The following is a 22193-nucleotide window of genomic DNA, read 5'->3' as shown; positions in this document are numbered from 1 at the left end:
AGATGTCTGGCTCCTTTCACCGATTTTGTTGCTGTCTACAGCAAAATTTGAGTTTTAGCTCTACAGTGCAAATTCCCTTTGAATCTTTGGATGCCCTTAAACAGTGTAGTACTGGAATATGTGTAAATGTCTACAAAGTACGGTGATTGGAGTGGCTGGTTTAAGAGGAGCTATAAAATGGTTCCAGCTGGAGTGCATTCTTGAGGTAAGCTCAAAATACACTCCAAATTGTCAGCACACTACTCAGGAAAAACACAAGAAACAAATCATCTTTAGAGCGCTTTGCTTCCTTTAATGCACATAAGGATAGTGTAAATGGAAGCCGGTCAATTTTCAACGGTTCATGTAAAATTGTCCCTAGGTTTTGCTTCCGTACTTCAGCCTTTGTGAATAAATGCATCACACTGGGTTATAAGTATACCTGTGTGTATTTCTGTGGACATAATGCCGTCTATATTTCAATAAGTATTGTGTATCTGTCCATTAATATTTATATGGAACTGAGAGCTTTGGTTCTTGCAATTTTTAATAAACATTGATGGTGTTACTAGTTTATACAGAGCATTCAATATGCTCCATCAAAATGGCAGCTCTAATTAGGTTCCTTGAATTAGCTAATGGATTTTGAGAAAGATAGCTTACAAAGCTCTTACAGCTGTCCAAGATATTCCTGCCATGGCAGAAAGACAAAAGGCCGCTGGAAGCTACAGCCTTTAAAGCTTTAGAAATGCAGCTGACAGTTAAAAAAGATAAATTACATTTGTATTTTTTTCCCGTAAATGTCCTAATGCTGGATTAATGTTATCCTCATAGTGACCATTCATTAAAAACACCCAAAAAAGCCAACTTTATCGTAAGGATGCATTTTGGCTATGAGATCTATGCTTTTCCCTGATGTTTTGCACATGGTATAAATTAATTCTTTTTTTTTTTTTTAATGTAAACTACATCTGTAACAGGATTACAGACACAGAGACTTTTTTTTTTTTCAGTTGAGATTGAGATTTCTACCTCGTTTCTACCTAGGCCAGGTATTACAAAAACAAACCACATAGAGGATTAGTTGCTGCCAGTCTTCCAGTGGCATAGATTTGCATGTGTGTAATGAAGAGCAGGATATAGTCTCTAGTGTGAAACTTGGAGAGGTAGTTTCTGGGAGAAAAATGATAGTTACTCCAGGCTTTGTAGTTTTCAACAAAATACATTTTAGAACATGGGCAGCAGCATCTACTGTGAGCGAATTCTTAGATCCTCGATTCTTCCCTCACAAGGGAGCACAGAAATTAAGACTGCACTGAATTGTCACCACCTCTCCCTCCTGCCTTTGCTTTGTGTGTGCTAAAGGGAATTCCTGAGGGACTCTTGAATAGCTAATTCATTGGAAGTCTGTAAAGTACTTATTATCTCAGCTTTAGCGATAAGTTTAATAAACTGTAGTGCAAAAAGCAATAGTCTGCAAGTGAAAAAAACTAGCTGCCAGTTGCAGGCAGGTGTGATAGCCATTAAGAAATAGAGCTACATTTCCACACAAGAGTTTAGCATTCAGCATTTGCTTTGTTGAATTGTTAAAGCTGCTGTAAATGGAGTTTGGAGGGCTGGAAATCTGCTCTATGTTGATGTGACCTATCTATTGTAAATATGCCAGCTGCTTTACATCAGTAAAGTAAAATACCCCCTCCCAAGCCGTGTTGTAATACAAAGTGCCAAAAAAGGCAATTTAAGTACTTTGCTGTGTAAATCCAGAAGAAATTACCTTGGAGAGAAGGCCCTCAATTATGCCTCACACGTGACTTCAGCATGATGGATAAAAGGCATAATTGAGATCATCTTTAGTGAAGAAACCAGAAACTGTTGCATTGTCTAGAGGCTACTGAAAATACCAGGAAAATCTGTTTTTCATTATTTTCATTGTGTATTGTTTATAGAGAGTTTGGTTGTTGTCAGCAGCCGAGTCCCTAATCTCCCTGCTTTCCTAGCCCTTTGGAGACACGTGCACATCTCAGATCAACAAGACAGCAGTAAACTGGTCACATGCCAGAAACAGACATTGCCATTAACCAGCCTGAACTGTAAGGCGTCTTTTTTTTAATTATTAGTTAAAATCTGGTGATTGCCGCCTTTGATGAGACACAAAACATTGAGCAGAAAAAAGGAAAAAAATGTCTTGTCTTTGAAGTAAAGATGACAAGCTGGCTACAAACAAGAAAACGTCCCTTTTTTTTTCCTTCCTACTTGATTGCAAATAACCTGTTTCTGTTAGAGTAGCACATACCATATCTGCGGTTACGGTGAAGTTAAACCTCAGTGTGCCAATTTTGTTCCCATAAAGCAATAAAGTAGCCTACACCTCCCATTCTTTCTGGCCAGCTGTAGTCAACTATAAGTTATAAAGGAAAGCAATAGAGGTGAGAAGTGGCCTGGATTGAAAAGATGATGCTGATCTGAATGTCTAGGCCATCTGCCATGACAAACAGGAAAAGGTGTTGTATGTCATGTGAAAGGAGGGAAACATAAAAGGATACTTTACGCCAAGCCACTGAGAGGTATTTTATAAACAGTTTGGAAGAACTGAAAGTGATACAAATCTGTTGGTCTCAATCTTCAAATTGTTCTTTTGAGGCTTCTGTAAACATATTATGAGCTATTTGGGGAAAGAAAAGGTTAATGACACTGCTAATTCATATCATGCAAGGTTCTCTTTCCTTCTTTCTTCCTAATGAGTCTGTAGGAACCTAAGAATATCATCATCTTTCTTTCTACTAAGCTCTTAATGTCAAGAGGTCAGTAGTGATGTTACAGGGTCAATAGGACTCAATTTACATCCAGACAAATGGTAGTCATGTGCTGCCCTAGGAGTCTTTGACCTTTTGGACAGAAGTGGTTGTACTGCTTTTATGTTAGCCCAAAGAATTGAAAGGTGACAGCGTATGTTCCGCTGAGGCACACTTACGACTTTTTTAAATATTGTAAAGCAGATTAAGGCTCAGGGACTTTAGTATACAAGTTCAAATAAACTCAGATAAGCATAAATAGGTTCTTCAGTGTAGTTTGTTTTCCTGCAGTTTATTTGTGAATCTTGACTTTGTATGTATTTATGTACATATGGATAGAGGGAAACATATCCATCTAATGCTTCTCATGTCAGCCCATCTATACAGACCCTGTCAGGATAATCCTGTCTAAAGGGAACTGGGCTCGAAGTCTTCTTCCCGCTCACTTTTCACAGGTTTCCAAAACAAGTGTCCTACTGGAGCCCTTCTCCATTGATAAAGACGGTAATTGTGTATACATAGGGTATATTCCTGCCCAGAGCAAGAAAGAAAGTGTTATGGAGGCCAATAAAACCATTTGCGTGGTTCCAGTAGCTAGAAAGCCATCGTTCTTAAGTTGGGTCCTCAGTGTGGGGTGAGTATAGCTAAAACCCAGGCTGACTCTGGCTGAACATCAAAGATGATTCCTGAGCCTGCAAGGCAATATCAGTGCTATCAACAAGGTATTTCTGACAAGTCTTTCATTGCAGTATCATTCACTTACTCAAGTGCATATGAAAACAACAAATGTTCATTTCTTCCTAAACTCTCTTTCTCTTGGTGGTTGACAAAGACGAAAGCTGAAATATTATAGAATTATGTTCTTATCATTGATTTTCTTTTTATCGCTTCCCACCATTCTTTTTATTCTCTTTTACTATTGAGGTTGCAGAAATATCTTCATAAGCAATGTAATACTTCAGGGTAGAAAGACAAGGGCTGGAACTGAGAGAGTAACATACTCAAATATTTGTTATAACTTCAAAATGAAAGTTTTATCCTAAGTGAAAGATACTGTAACATCATCTGTTGAACTCTCTTATACTGTATATCTTCGCAGACCACTGTGTTCTTTTCAGTATATAAAATTAGTTTTGTTTTATAGCAGATTGTGAATGGAAGGTTGTCCATTTTCTTGAGTCTGTGCATCACGTTTTGTCTTGGACTTGTTTGTTAATGGAAAATTCAGTAAAAGAATAATTTTTCTTTTCTTTTTTTTAAACTTGGAAGTACCAGTTGTTTGTTTAGAGGCTGACAGTCAGCTGGGTGAAATCAGTGTTTGAAAGAAGTAGCTGGCAAAAAAGCCCTGTGCAATATTAATGTGTTTAGCAAAACCACTGGAAACAAAATGTTTATTGCCTCTTTAAATGTATGTTTATATACAGCTTTAAGTGGTTCATCTTACTCTGTACATGCAACACTTGTTTTTAATTTTGTATTATCTAGAGAGCTGCAGTAGAAGTCACTCATTTAAAAAATGACATTTTTAACCTGAGTGATTGAAATCCAGATTAGCGACTCAGAGGAAGAACAGAGGGGAGATTTTATTGTGCAAAACCTGAGCCATATGTATTAAATACTGAGGATGATGTTTTGATTCTTTGAAAAAAATAACTTGTCTGTCATATTGGGTATATAATGTTATTGCTGTGGTGCTTGTTCATCTATCTCTTCAGAGATGATGGGATGAAATTTCACAGTCATATTTTACATAATGTTAGAGATAGCGTGAAGCTAAGTCTGTGCCAACTTATGTTTTCCTTTTTCTTTGGGATGCCTATTCCAACTGTATCGGTTGAATGGCTGTTTCATAGCAGGTCCCTTTACAGTCGCAGTGGGCAAGGTGAAACCTGTATAGTGCCTCTGACAGATTCAGGCACAGGGTAGAAGACAGTGATTTCTGGCGGTTGTTTATCTGGTTGGTAGTACAGCCCCAGCAGCATGGGTTAGAAAGCTTTGGTTTGTAAGGATTGTAGCTAGCAGAACTACAGAATGGCTGACAGGAATGTGCTTTTTCCTCTTTTGAATGTTCATATAAGATTGTTTATTATTTATTTTTTCTATTTCCCCAAAAAATGCTTGCAGTGTGTGCAGCTTATTCGAAGAACTGTTTAACTTCTCTTAAGATTGTTTGTGGCATGAGATTTTGGACAGGTTTTGTTACTGCTGTTTAAAATCAGCATCTGAGTCTTCACTAAACTCTTTGTAAAGTTTCTCAGAGATTTTTTTCCCCCACCTAGACCTTATTTAAAACTTCCCCCAAAAGGTTCAGGTTCTATCCCAGTATCAGCTGCTTCTGAATCAGTCTCCTTGTATGTAGCACGATTTTAGGAAATCGTTCTGAAATCAGTCACAAAATGCAGAGTGGATGGTTCTCTTACAGTCTTGTGACAACAGAGAAGTCCATGGGTGGATTAAATGTCAGAGCCTGGGAGCACGTGGTGGTGGAGGGGAATGGCTAACGTGTGGTTGCGCAGCTCTCTGAAGAACGTGTAGCGCAGGGATCCATGTCAGGGAAGTGAGTTCTGCACAGAATTGTAGATGTGATGAGGACTGTAATATTTATATCTCCTCAAGGAGGGAGCACTACATTAAATGTAAAGCTACTGTAAAAGAAATCTGTCTGGTGTACTTAGTAGGCTTGGTGAAAAGCTTCAGTAAGTCTCCTTAATATAAATTGACTTTGATTGGAGTATTGTTTTTATATTTCTTCTGTAAGTTCAGGTTCCTTTTCAGTATAAATAGTCATGCATCCGAAACATTTGAACTGGTATTCATCTGCTGTTTCCCTGTCTGAGAACTGCTATCTGATCAAACCAATATTTTTTAATTATGTATTTATAGGCAGATGGGAGAATAGTTTACAGTCAATGTATAATCTTCTCTGCAAATCTTGGAAAATTGTGTTGTGGTTTTTTTTTTTTAATATTGCCTTATCAGTTTCTTTTTTTTATTACTGATGACTTCATTCTGTTTGAATTCAATGCTTCAGTTTCTTTGGGGTAAACTAATAGATTATGTATGCGATATTTGCACAGTGCTGATTGAATTCATCTGGTGAGTTTGAATGTGGTTCATATATTCACATAATTGTCAGGAGCCAACTTTAAATTCAGAACTGTTTCATGAGCATTGCATAGGGCATCGTATTCATCTCACATTACTCAGGAGTGGGTAAAACTTTCATGGTAAGCTAGATATGCAGCTCTTTCAAAAGCCAGTGTCTTTTACATTTGTGTCTATAAACAGTGATGGAGGAAAAAAAAAGAAAAAAGAGCTGTGGAGCTTCAACTGTTTCCTGAAAAAACGAAGCTGATGTACTGACCTAACCCTCTTCCAACCTGTTCTCTCCACCTTTCTAACAAATTCTGAACCTGCTGGCCGTTTTTGACCAGGCCTGACAGGTGATTCGATGTTCAAAAGATACTGGATCACTAAGTTTCATGAAAATAAGCAGCCTGCTAGAGAGGCCCAGATGAAAGCCCTTGCTGGGGAGAAACGCTGCAGTGTGAACTCAGTCCCATTATCGGACACCAGAGAACCCACAGGAGAGAAGCACAGGAAATCAGACTTCACGGAGCTGCTTGTTTCCACAGAGATTATGCTTGTGTTTTCACACTAATCCAGATGGATAACTTCCCATGTGCTGCTATCTTTCATTCAAATGTTCCTACTCATTCTCATCGTTAGGGTTTGTACTTCAGTACGGCGTGGCAGAGGTTTGCCAAAGAAAAAGCTGTCAGGCCCAGTCTTTTAATGTATATAATCAGCTTGGTCTCTGCAGCACCTATTTCCACTTGCTGGTTAGTTGGGCTTAACCAGAAGGAAGTTCACCTACAGGAGAGCTGTAGTAAATGGAGCACAGGCTGCCATTACTCCCTCTTACAATGTAAATCTCAGATTTCATTTTAAAAAGGGGAAAAAAAAAAAAAGTATGGTATTTTCAGATTACTTTTCAGCCAAAATACGTGGAGGTAGAAAGTGGCCATTAGGTGAGTACGTGGCCATTAGGCCACTGGTGGCAGGTGCTAATACAGTTTGCAGAGAGCTGCTGGAATCAAACTAGACCAGTTGCCCATATTTCAGTGTTTCTCTCTCTTAGCTAGTGCTGCTTTGGGTAATGATGTTGGCAAAGCAACAGGGACAACACTTCGGGCCTTATCTGTATGTTAGCAGCCCTAATTAAATGCTTTATCTGTACTCCCAAGTAAAGGCAGGGGATTTCACAGGTATTGTATTGCTCATGAGCTGTGGACCAAGCTTCACTGTTCTAAGTGATAGCCCCCATTAGCTAGTCCTCAATTCCAGTGTTTTGCGAACTGGAAATGGTTCTCCACTATTTGACAAGCATTCATGCAAGGAACAGAGGCATTTATCTGTGGAAGGAGTCAAGGGGAAAAGGGAATGTACTTTTTTTTTTTTTTTTCTCCTCAATAGTCCACAGAGTTTGTGCAAGCTTTCTGCACCGTCTTGGTAGATCATAAGAAAAATTTTGTATTCTCTGGAAGAGTTGGGTAAGTCAGCCAGAGAAGCTTGAAACTTCTGGGACTTCGTAGAGTAGAGGGGCTGGATAACTTGGGATCCAGGGAAGGCAAGTAATTTAAGTGTTTGATTTTTCATGGAAACATACTGACGTTGCACGTAAACATTTCCAATCCTGGCTGCATATTCAGTTTCATTTGCACCCTATGTGGAATTGCCCTTCATTGGTAATTAATTCCCAACGAATCTAGATGGCTATTAAATTCTAGAAACTACTTATTATTGAACTGGTAGGTTTATGTCCAATCTTTTGTATGTGCTTTCCACATTCGGTTTGCTATACAAATCCTATAAAAGGCTTCCCTGCATTCTGGCATACTCATAGTGGAGTGCAGCATGACAAGGTGCTCCACAGGGTCTGTGCTCATGTGCATAAATCTGTATCTCTCCAGCCCATTGTTGGTGAGGCAGAGTTAAAGTTGCAGATTAAGAGAATATAGGATGATGTGCTGCAATAACAATAGTCTGCGTTTAGGAGCGGCCACAAATAAATTCTGTGACAATTCCCTATGAATGCTACTGAGCCATACAGTCAGTATTCACCCCAGTGCTGACTATAGAGCGGGGCTGGAAATAGCTGCAGGAAACTTTTCATTTATTCATTTTCAATGTGGCTATATTTTTTTGAATTCTTAGGCATTTTCAGGATTTTTTTTTTTTAATCCTTCCAGATATAGCTTGAGCTTCCACAGTTGTACAAGTCCAGCTCTAAGGTTTTGGAACGCTCACCAGGGTCAAAATCCACAAAGGCAGGCATGTGTTTAACTTGACAAACTAAGCAACTCCACTAGCTTTACCACGGCAGTTTGCAGTGTATGCAGTTCAGCATACAAGTGAGTCTTCGTGGATTACTAAGGGGATTACTGTTTAATTACCAATTTAAAAAAATGGTGTCAAGATTTAATAGTGTGCTTTCCCATTTCTCTTGCCTCCCCTGTATTTTCATGGCTGATGTTTTAGTTCTTTATATAATTGGAAGGGAGGTTGTTTTTTATGAGATAAAACTTCGTTCTGTGCTTCTCTGTGAATATCGTCTATTCTTTACCTTGAAGAAATGTAATTTTAGGGAAATTCCACATTTAGCGTGGGAGCAAAAGGAAACATTTTTCTGGCAGCTTATCATCATCATCATTATTATTATTAAAATATGATAGCCATTTATAGCTGCTCATAGGAATGTTAAAAGTTTCCTTGTGCTCCCCCATCTGTCTGCACCCATCTGTTGTCTCTTGTCTTGTACTGGAATTGTTAAGTTCTTTGGACAGGGACAGCCTTTTTTAAAAATGGGGATCAAGTTCACAATTAGCAGCTTTTTTAATAGAAGAAAGCAAAAATAAGGGTGGTATGGGCCAGTGGGCACAATGTAAGTCAGGAGAATCAAATGTTCATAATCCAATTGTCTCAGGTGTGGCAGTTCCGTCTGTGTGCTCATGTGGGTACCTGGTAAGCATTAGATATGTGTGTACATAGGAGTTTTATTTAGCATTTTTTATTTTTCTCAGTGTCTGCACAGGTGGTGGGAATGCTGATCGTATCCAGAAGTTACGGAAGGAGTACCATCAGGCCAGGCGAGAAGGCTTACCTTTTTATGAGGACGACGAAGGAAGAACGCAGCCGTCTGATTACGACCAGCGTTGGGTAGGTCCACAATGTGATGCAAAGTGCTTTTGCAGCGTTCAGGGTTACCAGAAGGTGCTCATTTGTTTGTGTTTTCCAGAAATCCTGTGTCAGCTTAACGTGAATTTGGGGAGTTTGTAGAAATGGAGAAATCCTTAATGCCAGACCACCAAAGAAAGCATTAACAACATGAAAACTTGGCTAAAAAGAACTTGTCTGTTCACTGTGCTTGATTTAGGCCCAGGTTTCCTCTCTTTAGGCCCAAGATATGCAGTCATTGCCAAACTTTGTCACGTGTGGTAGTATCAAGGCTTTTCAGCAGGATTTATGGTACTCTGGCAGTTCATCCAGTGATTCACTGGGTTAATGAGAGCATTAGAAGAGCAGACTCTCAATGCAAAGTGAGAAGGAGGAGACAGAGGCATGTCTGCCCCTGCCCTTCCTTCTGCGCACTGGACAGTAGCAATCTGGCTGTGATACATCCTCAGTAACTTTTATAAAGTGAAAAATGGAATAACTTGCTCCTCTACCATCAAAGGATCTTAAAATATTCTACCAACACTATAGATACATTACAGATATGCTGTATTCCCTAGTTTACATTTCGGAGTCACACTACACAGAGACATATTATCTACCCCACTACTGAAGAGTAACCTATGGTAGAACCAGAAATTAAATCAAGAGTGCGGATTTTTGGATGCATTAAATAAATGCAACAGCTATAGTCTATGGGATCACAACTGTGGCACTCAAGAGCTCCACCTGAGCAGGTTTCAGAGTTGGACTCTGTCTCTTGAGAAGTAATTATAATCAACCAGCATTCAAAAATGTAACTTTGATAAGATGCAATTTATCCTAGATTTGAAATTTTAGTTTAAAAAGAGAGAGAATTATGTTAAAATCTTAAGAATCTAAAAACACCTGAAGTTTGAACTAACAATGTTGGTTTTAATGTCCTCCAGACTATCAGTGTGAATGCTTAAGTGAAATCTTCAATGATTGAGGTAGTAATCCAAAAAAATCCTATGCGAGACTAGACTTTATTGCAATCACAGAAAGACAGAGTTAAAAGGAGTGTTTTTACATAAATTATTGTCTATATTTTTTCATTAACCCAAAAAATGTTGTTGTATATATTATTCTGATTCAGTTACCAAAAGTGTCACCTTCAGCAAAATAATTCTTTCCTTAGAGCAGTTAACTTTAATCTACTGCCTTAAATTTTGTGACCCAAATTTGGGAATTTGTGTAGCTGCCATTCTTCTTCTGAATAGCTTTTGTAAACTAAAATGAGAATATGCATCAAATGTGTCTTTCTGTTGAAGTTGTATGGCATGTTAAGTGTCCTGACAGAGGCCCCAGACTGGGCCAGTGGTACCTCTTCAGCAGCCTGAGGATTTCTACTTCTTATCTGAAACTGATAAAGCTTTATTAATCCTCAGAGGAGGTTGAGATTTATGGTCCAGTGTAGTTTCCTAAGATTCACAAAGGTTTCTTCTAGGTAATCCTTTTTAAGCCTTTCCTATTAGGTATAATGCCCAGAGATTACTGATTTCCAAAGCTTTGCTTTTCCTGTGAGGCAAGTTGTCCTTAATCAGAACACCTGAAAGGGAGCTTTAAGCATCTCAATCTTGAACTGATTAGTAATAGTGGCACCAGGATTGTTTCTCTTTGTCCTTCCAATGCAGAATATTTTTAAATGTTTTTGTTGTGAGGAATGGCAGTCTGCTCAAAAATCAGAGTTTACCTTGAGGGCTTTAATACTCTGAAGTTTGTTGCTGCAACAGTTCCTCTTGTTGAAGTGGTTTACAAATTTCAAAGACTTCTGGTCTCTTCGCTGCAACAATATCATCCATTGATCCATTCAGCCTTGCTTTCACAGGCACTGTCTTTCAGTCTGGAAAACATTGTGGCCCCAGCTTGCTCTCTTTTGACTCCTGGCTGAAATTTCTATTCTGACATGTAGTTTTACCCTTAAAATACATATGTTACATCAATCCATTCAGATGGAAAAGAAGAAACAAAAATAGAATCAAAATATTAAAAAGAAAACAAATGTCTCAAAGCATCTTGCCAGGAGAGTCCTCAAGATATTTTATAAGCAATGTAGTCTTTCCCACCTCGGGCTGCTGACCCACAGCAGTACTGTGGTAACACAGATTGAACAACAGCTGATTTTTTCCACCTTTACTCATCAGTGAAGAGACATGCTGATGACTAATTGCATAATTGTAAATAAATAAAAACTTACTCTAATCTTCAGGATGTCAGGTCTTTCTTTAAAGAGTCAACAGGCAGCTGAGGAAGAGGAGAACCTTCCGGTATAAGTTTTCTTTCTTCCCACAGGAGGTTATGGCACCAGGGAAGCTGCAGCTGGAAAGGAGATGCCGGGTCTCCCTATGTATTTTTAATACTCGATTAGTTCTTTCTGTGCTTTTGTCAGTCAGCTGTTTTACCTAAGCCAGCTTTCCTATAAGATGTCTTTCTAATGTACAGCAGCTGCTGTAATCACTTCCCACCATCTCATGAAACATGCAGATAAGTTGGGAAATAACAGAGGATAATTTGAGAAGACACTATCCCGTTGCAAATCAACAGCCTCAGAAATGGACCCTGGGTCTTGTCCTCCAAAAAAGTATCTGAGAACTCATGAGGCAAATTTCTATCTGATAAAGCTGACATTGACAAGTGGCCTTTAGCTGACACTGTAATGGGACAGAATTTCTAATAGAAGGGGTATTTCTAACAATCTACTTTTTTTAAAGTGGGATAAATCAAGTTAAAGTGCAGAGCCGGCTGAAAAGCTAGCATTGTAAGGGAAAATGATCTCATGACAGGCAATTGGGATCCATAAATGTTTTAAAAATAAGGTCAAAAATTCATTTTAAATAGGCCTGCTATTCTCTCATCATCCATTCTTCCCCCCTGCATCCATTTTCCAGTTCTCCTCTGTTCTTCTCATCTGTTGCTGGATGGATTTTTTGCTCTCTTGCGCCTTCATTCTGCTCTCCCTTCCCCACAGTCTGTTCTTTTTCTTTTTGTAAGTAACTGAATAATTCAGTTTAGTGTGTCTCCATAAACAGACACACATATATATAGCACTGTCTGTGCTATAGAGCCAGATCCTTTGAAATTCTTTTCCAGTTCCTCTGTGCTTTGGTTTGTTGTTGAGTTTTGCATCCTTTGGACTCCTCCCCGCCCCCGCCACCCCCCTTTCAGGTTTTTAACTAGGATAAATGATAAGCCAAATTCTATAAGGTGGATCACAAGGCTTAAAGTAAACCTCAGCTAGTTAACCAAAGGACAGGCTGATGATAAGTATAAATATTGTCTAGGAATATGAATGCCTGTTGTTGTCAGTGTAATGTGAGATTACCCTAAAATTTTCTGACAGCTAGGGGGTATTGGGAAGTATCAGCACAAGACAGAGTTCAGGCACGTGCATACATACTCATGTCTTTGTGGGACATCAGATAGTAAAAGCGCTCATGAACATATCCTATACAAACCTAATCTGGGTCCACAGAAAGAGGCATAATATGTTTATGTAGTATTATCGTATACTGCAGTATCAGTCAGAACCTGAGAGAACTATGTAAGCAATAAGCTGCAAGAACTTAGAAAGTCTCCTAGGAGTTGAAGGGCTTTTTCATGGGGCACCCTCTTTCGGGGCTTTAGAGTCACAGGCTAATAACAGATCATGAGAAATAGAGAAGGAGCTGTCAAGCCAAAGCCGTGAAGTTACATCTGTACTTGTATTTAGAGGCATTTAAATAACGAGGAATTAATCATCTGTGTGAGGATTTACTTGGATTGTCTTACAGACTTTGTACAAATCCGGTTACTTAAAACATCAATTCTTTCCTTCAGGGTGGCAGTAAATCCTTGAAACTTTGTCTTTTTTTAATATATGTTCAAGGAGTGCATGTAACACTGGCCACATCGCAAATAGTTCTTCACCTGTTAGTGACCACATCAGCTTCACTGTACCGAACCTTATGTTAAGTGGTTCTAAAAGCTGTTTTCTTATTTGCAGATCAGATTTGCAAGCTGATAAATAACCTAAAGATATAAGAAAACCTGTCTCTGGATACTAGCGGTGAACATTTCAATTGAAACAAATCTGTTATGTACTGAGTTTTGTCAGTTCTCAGTTGAGAGTATGAAAGAAGAATCACGCCTGTCTGTGTTAAAGGCCAAGTACTTTATTGTGTGCCTGGCAGGGATCCAAGCCTAAAAATCAACCAGAACAAAAAAAAGGAGTGTTAAGAACTGCATTATTTTTCCATAATGTGTCAAAGGGTTCTACGTTTGCTTCAGGATGAATAAGGACCTGTTTGTACTTTTCATGATCAATTAATTCCAGGTTCAGGATGTTGCATTTCAAATAGGTTAGGTTCCCAAAACGCACAGACGTTTGTGTTGGACTGTGGTTAGAAACCAAAATTCCAGCTTCTAGAATAATAACATTCCTGTCTTCTAGCGCAATGGGAGAAGCTGACAATTTTATGTACTATGTGAAACCATATAGCAGAAACTGCTGTGAATTCCAGACTTTCTGAGCCCGCAGATTATTAGTAGAAAATATTGAATTGGGGGGGGGGGGACACCCAACCAAAAACTTACTCAGAGTATAACTGCTTTGATAACCATGGATCGGCAGTATTTGTGTATATGTTATTAAAATATTAAGTAAGAGAGTATGTGAAACGTTTTATTAGGATGTATGACTAACTTGCCAATCAAGAACTTTTTATGGTCACTATCTCTGTATAAGGAAGGTTTCCGATTGGGGTGTATTCTAAAGAGCTGTTCAAACTAAGCAGAGAGATTTTGAAATTTACAGGCTGGCTTTTGGGGGTAGGTTTGGGGGGAAATTATTTTGGAGAAATCCCTGCCAAACCTCATGTGAAAAATAAACTATTCCAAATGGCACTTGCAAGGAGAGCCAAATTCAATTCCATTAATACTAGTAATAAAGAGTGACTCTTATAACTTGTTTGGAGTCATTCCTACTTACACAAAGGTTGAATTTGGCATAGATTATCTGAACCAGAGGGGAGCCTGAAATGTTCATGTCTTCATGCTAACACTATGTACACACTCTTATTTACAAGGGAAACAGTTCTGGTGCCATATGTCCTCTTATCAAAGCCCGCTGGTACTGTTTATACCCAACAATATTATGTGAATTCCAGATATACATCATGCCATCTATTCCACAAGGTACCTCGTCACACAGCTGCTTTTTGTTGTATTTCAGCGCAGGGGGGTGACTCTGAGGAGGACAAATACTAAGCATTTCTCTTACTTCGTACAAGTAGTTGAAGGAAATAAGACAAAAACATGCGGTGCTGCCGGGCTGTGGCCGCCCTTGCAGGCTCGCAGAACTGAGAGGTTCCACATTAACACATATGCCAGCGGTCGTGTCCCTTGCGGTTAGGAGAGGTGGTTCTGATGTTGCCCAAACGGAGAACTTGAGTGGGGCATCATGGAGATCATGACAGCTGCCACAGATCATGTTGATGCGATGTGAAGGGTCCTAGAGGTTTTCTGTTGTATGTATTTTTCCTGATTTGCCAATATGTTTAGGGAACCAAGAAACAAACGTTTTAACTGGTAATTATATTGATGAGGGGAGTTCGTGAACAGGCAATCCATGCTATATAGTATGTTGAACAGCTAACTGCATTTGTGCACATAGACAGGCCACAGCTCTGCAGCTTTTATCCCTTGGGGCCAGAGAAATAGCCTTTTCAGAGCTAGGCTGTGATCTGGCTTCACTGCAGTTCTGAGCAGCACAGTAGCTGGGTCTTTGCAATTTGCTTCGTTTTTGGCAAGCTTCTGCCAGTATAGGCTTTAATAGTTTTCTGTCTGCTTGTTGATCACTCCATAGATAGGTGACTGTGTGGCTGCTTTCCCTGAGCACGTGTACACACTCTGTCAAATCTCAGGCCAGCTTCACGTGGGGAAGGTGGAAGAGGATTGAGATTTTAACACCGAGTCTTCGCATGTGGGGTTACTAAAGCTCATACTTTGCACTTTGAACCTTCCCTTACCCTCAGTGATACGTACTTCTCCATGACAGCTTGGTCCCGACCCCTAGCAAGTCAGCGCCGCACATACCATAGAATCAAATACAGCTGCTCATGGGTCTGACTACAAGGCGGAGGGGGGGGAAAGTAGGTTTCCTTTTAAAATTGACCTCCTCTTCCTCAGGCCATTAGTAAGAGGCCTGCTTCAACTTCTGGAAAGGGGCCCCAGTTACAACGCTCATTTTTTAATCACAAGACAAGTCTGTAATGCCATTGAAATTCATGTCTGAAGCTAAGCATGTGCTTAGGTATTTATTAGATCAGGCCTGGAATCGGGCCTCAAACTTGACCCCTTCTTAAGCACAAGCTTTTGCCTTTACTACCAGGTATCTGGTGCATTTATCAAATAGATGCTGACATGGTTGACTTCTTTTTGAATTCTCACAGCTTAATCTCCCTGGGTTACGTTCTTGTTCAGTGTGTTGCTGATTAAAAAGAAATCTCTTCCCTAAAAAATACTGATGATCCAAAGAGTTGCCTAGCTACTGTTGTTCCAGACAGCACCCTGTTTCCTAAAGATGCTGGTCACTGTCCAGCTCTGCCTGCTAGGGGTAACATCCCACTAAAACAGATAGCAGTTTTGACAAAGGACTGCAAAATTTGTCCATTTAACATAATGGAAAGCAGAATGACCTCAGTGAGGCAAACAGCAATGGTTGCCCAGCGTGCGCAGAACAGGGTCGAGCTTGAAAGAAGCTGGGTCAAGCAATACAACTATGTCATTGAGGCTGTTAGAGAGTACAGACCTTTTATTTGTTATAGTTAAGTATGTGACAGAAGCCAACTGAAATAATAGACTTTTGATTACTTTTGATTTCTGTATTGAGTTCTTCTATTGTATATCTGTGCAGCACTTCTCATTATTGCAGCACAAGATCCGAGGTGGAAGCCTTGGGTCTTGAGTTTTGCTGAAGTTCCTCACTGCAAAATGCATTAGCAGAACTGCTTGTTAAATTTCATCCTAGGTGCAGTTTCAGCAGTCAGGGTGTCAGTGCTCTGGCTATACTGTTGTCTTGCAGTTAAAAAACACTAAAAAGTTCAAGATTTCTTCACAGCCAAGGTGTGAAAAGTAATTAGAATGTATCACTGGGTGCTGGGTATAAGCAATTATCTATGAATATATAAAGGCTCTATTTTTCTCAACAAACAGGCAACATTGTTATAATTATTTAAAATGAAAAAGAAAGTCACTGACTCAGACATGGAGAGATTGGGCAGATAACTTTATTAGTTCCCAGTCTAAGGTCTGTAGTGCAGATGCTAATCTAATATCAAGATTGCATTAAAATAAAAGTACAAAATATGGGAAAAGAGAACTCCATTTACCCTGTAAGGCTGGTGCTGTGCATTACTTTGGCTTTTCTGCTCCAGGTCAGCTCTTTTCAACTTTCAACCTCAACTCTGCCTGTTAAAGAACGCTTGGAAAAAGGAGCGCTAGCGCCTTCTTTCTTGCTCAATACGGGATCCAACTGGAACACATTCCTTTTAGTGAATGTGCTGAGTTTTGAGAAGTTCTGCAAAAGTTAGTGATCGATTTCATTTTTGTTTGCATTTGGTTTTTTAAACCTTCTTTAATGTTCTTGCTTTGTTTAGTAAATTGAATTTGTAAGCAGGAATTTCCCAATGCAGAAGGGTGTCTGATAAAATACTGGTACTGTGCAAGCTAATCTGAAGGGTTGATTTTTATTTTATTTTTTTAGTGTTTTTGAGACACTTGCTGTGCAACTGTATTTATTAACAATAAGAGAGCAAGAGCAACAAATACTGTTGTCTGTGGTTTTGCTGCTTTTTCCTCATCACATGGCCTGGCTGCTGTGTTAAGTGTCATGTTGCCCAATATTAAGTAGAGCCATTCCAGCTGAACTGTGTGTCATAAGTCCTGTATGATAGGAGATATTGAGTCTTCTGTAATCCAGGGGCTATTGAGATGTCTGCCTTCCAAGCAGAAATATGAGTTCTGACCCTGCTGCCTTCAAGACGGTCCTGCTATTCAAGGCAGATGATATGTGAATAATCCAGTGTCCCAAAGTAGCATAGATTTCATAAAGTAGTATATCAAATTCAGCATGCATACAACTAAGCAAGAGGACAAATACTTGTATCTCTTCTAAAATGCAGTCTGGTCACCAATTTTAAGATTTTTCTGGGTTTAGTCCACTCATCTGTTTTCTTTCCAGGCTGGAAGTAAAGATTGTCAAAATTACTATTGCAAATAATGCACTCCTCTGTTAGAAAGACCGGTGCTGCACGTGGCAACAAATAATGGCAGTGGCTCCCAAGGCACATGGACCCTGGGGAGGCCTGGACCGAATGTATGCCTTACACCATCAGGTATTCCAAGAAAGTCAGAGTAGCAGATACCTAGAGTGAAATTATGACTTTGAAGTTATGATATGACTCAAAACAAAATGAGCGAATTGGGATTCTGAGGAGATCCAGAGTTTCTTGTATTGCAGTAAGCATGGTTATATCAAATGATATTCTATACTTTATGATTTGATGATAACTCCTTCAAGATAAGATAAAAATTTGTAATGTGAAATACATGCCTGTGCCTTCCATCCTTGGTCTGCCATCATCAAAACAAAGTCATTCTGACAATCTAAATTCAGTCTTTCCTGTGGAATGATTATAGGGGAATTCAGCAAAATGCTATCTAGTGGTACCCACCGGTGGATCAGTATTAACATTTACATTTGCATTTGAAGCTAATTTTCAAAGTATTTCTCCTAATTTGCTAGGAAGATACCTGTCAGGTTAGTAATTAAACTGTAATTTGGTCACTGAGGTGTTTACATGGATTAATAGATCTCTCTCTTAAGCGTATGCTCCTGGGTTTGAAATAATAGCTATACTGCGTGGTAGCATGACCCCACTTGAGTTTCACACACACATGCACAAAATCAAATTCCATCACATTTTAATGCAAATTTTACCTTTGCAAATGATGGCCTGAAAAGAATGAGTTTCCATGGTAACCTTAGGGAACACATAACCTGTTTATCATAACTTCTCCATGAAGCAAGACAGGGGGTGGGGAACGTGCTTTGATGTCAGCTATATTTTTCTGTAGACAGCATTCTGCTGTAGCACATATAGAGAATTTACCAAAATGCTCCCATACTGTCCTGAATAAACTTTTTTCCCTTTCTTAGAAACAGAAGCAGTCATATGGAATAACATAGGAGGGAACTGCAATAGGCAGTATTCAAAACCATTAACTGACTTGCAGCTCCTGTCTATAGTTTGACAACTAGGTCAACATTTTGAAAGACCAATCACAAATTAATACTTAAAACAGATCTCTTCCATCACTTTCTCTCTCCTTGCTTTCTCTCCGTGCTTTACATTTGGCCCTCAGGTATCCCTGCTGCCTTTCAAAGGCACTTTAAGTTTTTTGTTTTCTTGTTCTTCCACTTCACTGCTGAAAGTACTGTTTGAAAAATGCCTTGAAATATCTCTGAACTCCTACATTGTGGAGCTACCACAGAAAAGAATATATTGATTATACTTCACATTCAGTGCTGACTTTCAGAGTTGAGGTGGCGGCTTCTAGAGCTGCCATTAGCAAGGAGCGAGTTTGATGGCTGCAAGCATCTGCAAGGTTGTATTTTCCCTGCAGATGCACAGTAACTCCTGGCTAAAGGAAAGTATGTCTGCAACATTTTTTTAAGGTCATTAGGAGTAAGGAACAGATGTTGAGGTTTTTCAGAATGGTGCTTTGAAGTGCCATTTAGGAGTCAACTGATAATACTGACCCTATAGGCAGTGATTTTTGGGACTGGAACACAGAGGAACCATTGCCCACAGTTACCCATCTGGTATCCATCTGGTACCAGCAAACAACAGACAGTACCAAATCACAGAGAAACTCTACCAACTGCTAAATTGGTATCAGCAAGCAAAGAAGGTCGCCACCCAACAGCAGTTGCAAGCAGGAGAAACAATGTCTGTAACATTTACAGACTGGTATCTGAAGATCCGGAGGAACCTGATGCCATAGCATATGGAAAGCAATTCCTCTCTCTAAGCCTGCTTATGCTGATGTTGTTTGCTCAGTATTAATCCAGGTTTGGGATTTTTTTTTTTTTTTTTTTTTTTTGTTAACCATATTGAATTTGCAGTGTGGAGAGCTTTTGTCATGATGCCATTGAGAGAGCGCCTCTCTTTAGTGGCATCTATGTTTAACAGGATTAAAGTGGATTTAATACCCTGTGCTACAGACTAACCATTCAAATTCCAGGAGTACTGTTCCAGAGTGGTGTCAAATCACAATGGAGGGAGTTGAGGTTAACTTTTAACTCCGTGACAATTTACTCTTTGCTGTTTTTCTTTGATGTGAAGTCTTCTTGGGGAGAGCTGTGGCAGGGGGTTGTTTCCCAATTTTATTGCCATCTTCCTCTTCTTCCCTTTGTTCATTTCCCCCCTTCTTCCTCCTTTTCTTCTCTTGAAGCAGTGTGCTAGTTTGTACAGGAGCTAAGTGTTCAGAATGTAATAATACAACAGTGAGAGATTTACTGCCTCTAGGCGCTACCCCTTCTACTCTTGAGGACCTCCAGCAAGGCATGATTTTATAGACAATGAAAGGCTCGCTCTCCCCTGTGAAGCCGCCTGCCTGCAGGAAGCTTTTCACTGTCTATTTCCACTACTTGCTCTGCAATTTAGTTCCATGCCCTGCTATTTCCCCCTTCCCTCCCTCTTTCCTTCCCTGACATACACATGCATATACCCCCTGCGTACACATTCAGCACCAACACCAGATGTAGGTAGATACGGCAAAATAGCATTATCTCAATGTGCGCGTTAAAAACCTCAAAAATACCCCAAACATTTTCGTTTTGCCATCCTCATCATAAATGGAAATATTGATCTGTCCCCTGTTTGCTTTCCAGGTACTGACACTGTCATTTCATTTTCCCTAAAAGGAACACAAGCTCATAGCTGTGCTGCAAAGCGTGGCCATTACACCCTGGCATTGGTGCCAAGAGCTCTGCTGACTTAGCTAGAGAAAGATGCTGAAAGCCCCTGACTTTGAAAGAAAATTCAATTCAATTTAATTCATACAGTGTCTCTCATGAAGTATTTCAAAATGCCTTATATCAGGAGATAACATAATGAGAAAATGCTTTAGAGAACTGGGTATTCAGATAGCAAGACAAAATGATACACAACAATAAACTGGAGTAAAAGAAAAGATGACTGTCATTTAAAAGCAGTAATCATCTGGATAAGTAGTCTTGTAAACTAATTACAGTGAGAAGAGAAGCAAAGAATGCAAGACTGGGAGGAACAAGAAGCGGCTTAGTTTCAAACAGGCTAAGGCAGAGGACTGGATTCGTAGTGGGGAGGAATTGTGCAGAGTATTGTAGAACTACTACAGGAGATCTGCTTTAGAAATGTATTCACATGTATGTATTGTGTGTGCTGTATATTGCATCACAAGTGTATCTCAGTGACAAGTTAAGTTATTCTCTCTAGTGGCTTCGAAGAGATTAATTACATTGGCCTGGTTCAGTGGAACAGCAATTGAAATACCCCCCTTGTAGTTGGAAAGAATCAATGCTGATGGGTGCTAAGGGTTTTTTGTTTTGCTGCTTTTAAGTTTTGCTCTCATCTCAAGGGCCTCTGTTTGCCTCTACTCTGAGAATAGGTTTGCAATTGAGGGTGTCACAAATCTGGTGCTCGTTAAAGACAATTAAGAGGTAGAATTAACCAAAACATATTATACGACTAATGGAAAAAGAAGCCACCCACAGAGACGGACACAGGCCAGGAAATGATCTCATTTTGCATGGTCACAGGAAACCATAGTCCTCCAGCACCAGGGATCGGGGGATCGCAGAGCTAGGGTTCAGAAAGCAGAATATTATCTTTGTGGGGCTGTGCAAAAACACTTCGCAGTTTTGGCTTCACCTCCATCTTTGCTATTTTCTCTCTACTTAGTGTTGCAAGATACAGCAAATGCCGAGAGCTTGTTTTCTACTAAGCTAAGGCAATTGCCATGTTTTTAAACTGTTATGGGAACAGCCTGTTTCCCTTTTAAAGTTCCCATCTGTGTTTGTATTTCCCTCAGTCTATTGCCTTTATAGAGAATTTTCCGCTCTCTCTAAATCTAAACCATTAGTTTCACCTCCTTGAACAAGAGGTAGGAGGAAAAGTAAATCCTGAGATAATCAGCCCTGCTTAATTCCAGCATGGAGCACTGCTGTCATCAGTGTTCTGGTGTTCATTGCATAGGGAGAAGGGACAATGACTGTAAGTATGTACATTTGTCTGTGTGCATGTATATATGTGTACGTATGCGTATATATCTGTATAGAAAGAGAGACAGAAGGGGAGCATTTAATTGCCTAGCAATCTGACCGAGCAAGTAGTGTTCTGATTGCATACAGCTGATTTTCTAAGTGAAAATTTTCAAAACTACTCAACAGCAAAACCAAGATCATCAGTGACTCTGGAGTGTGTATCTGTGTTTCTTATGGGGAAGAGGAAGGATGGTTTGATTACTATCTCTTTTTTCCTTTAGACAAAGATGTTTTTCTCACCCAAGGGAAATGCATTCTAGCAGCATGAACATAACTATTAATCAACACTTAAGCAATAATCAGTGAATGAAAAATGATGACCAGAAACTGAAAATGTACTTGCATAGCTACTTTGGTGCTTTTCCTTTGAGATCATGCCCTTGCATTTTAACATGAACAATTCTTATAAAATTAGTGCTGATATATTCCAAAAGGCAGTGATTTAAAAAGCTAGCACTTATTCTTCACTTAATAATATCTTCATGTATCATTCACTGTTAGTACTTTTTTTTAAAGTAAATGTTATAAAGCCACCTCGGTAGTCTCTGAGATAGATCCTCAATTGATGTGAACCAGTAATATCTTAGGGGGTTGCTTCGGAGATGGAGATGCTGAGGTGATCATCACTAGAATGCTGCATTCAAATGTGTGAAGACGTGTTCAGGATACAGAGATATAAATGTTCTTCTTGTGTATTTTCACTCAAAAAGAAGATAGAGCCACTGAGAGATGCAGGTGTATGTCAGCTTTGGGAATGCCTCCAAGAGGAATCAAATGCTATTGAAATTAAAACAAACCACCCTCATCAGTATTTAGCATGC

The 22193-nt window shown here is 39.4% G+C and overlaps 1 protein-coding gene across 1 annotated transcript in view; it reads left to right on the top strand.

The window, feature by feature from the left end:
* PARD3B (par-3 family cell polarity regulator beta) overlaps positions 1–22193 on the top strand; it is a 427889-nt gene that overhangs the window by 367384 nt on the left and 38312 nt on the right. Inside the window, exon 21 of the mRNA XM_087732270.1 lies at positions 8855–8990. Within this exon, the coding sequence (XP_087588396.1) occupies positions 8855–8990 (136 nt within the window). The remainder of the gene's footprint in view (positions 1–8854; positions 8991–22193) is intronic.

This window comes from Nipponia nippon, unplaced genomic scaffold (genome assembly GCF_047370975.1).
Source record: "Nipponia nippon isolate SJK-2023a ecotype South Korea unplaced genomic scaffold, ASM4737097v1 scaffold_5, whole genome shotgun sequence".
Classification (NCBI taxonomy): domain Eukaryota; kingdom Metazoa; phylum Chordata; class Aves; order Pelecaniformes; family Threskiornithidae; genus Nipponia; species Nipponia nippon.
This window is presented reverse-complemented; position numbering and strand designations above follow the sequence as displayed.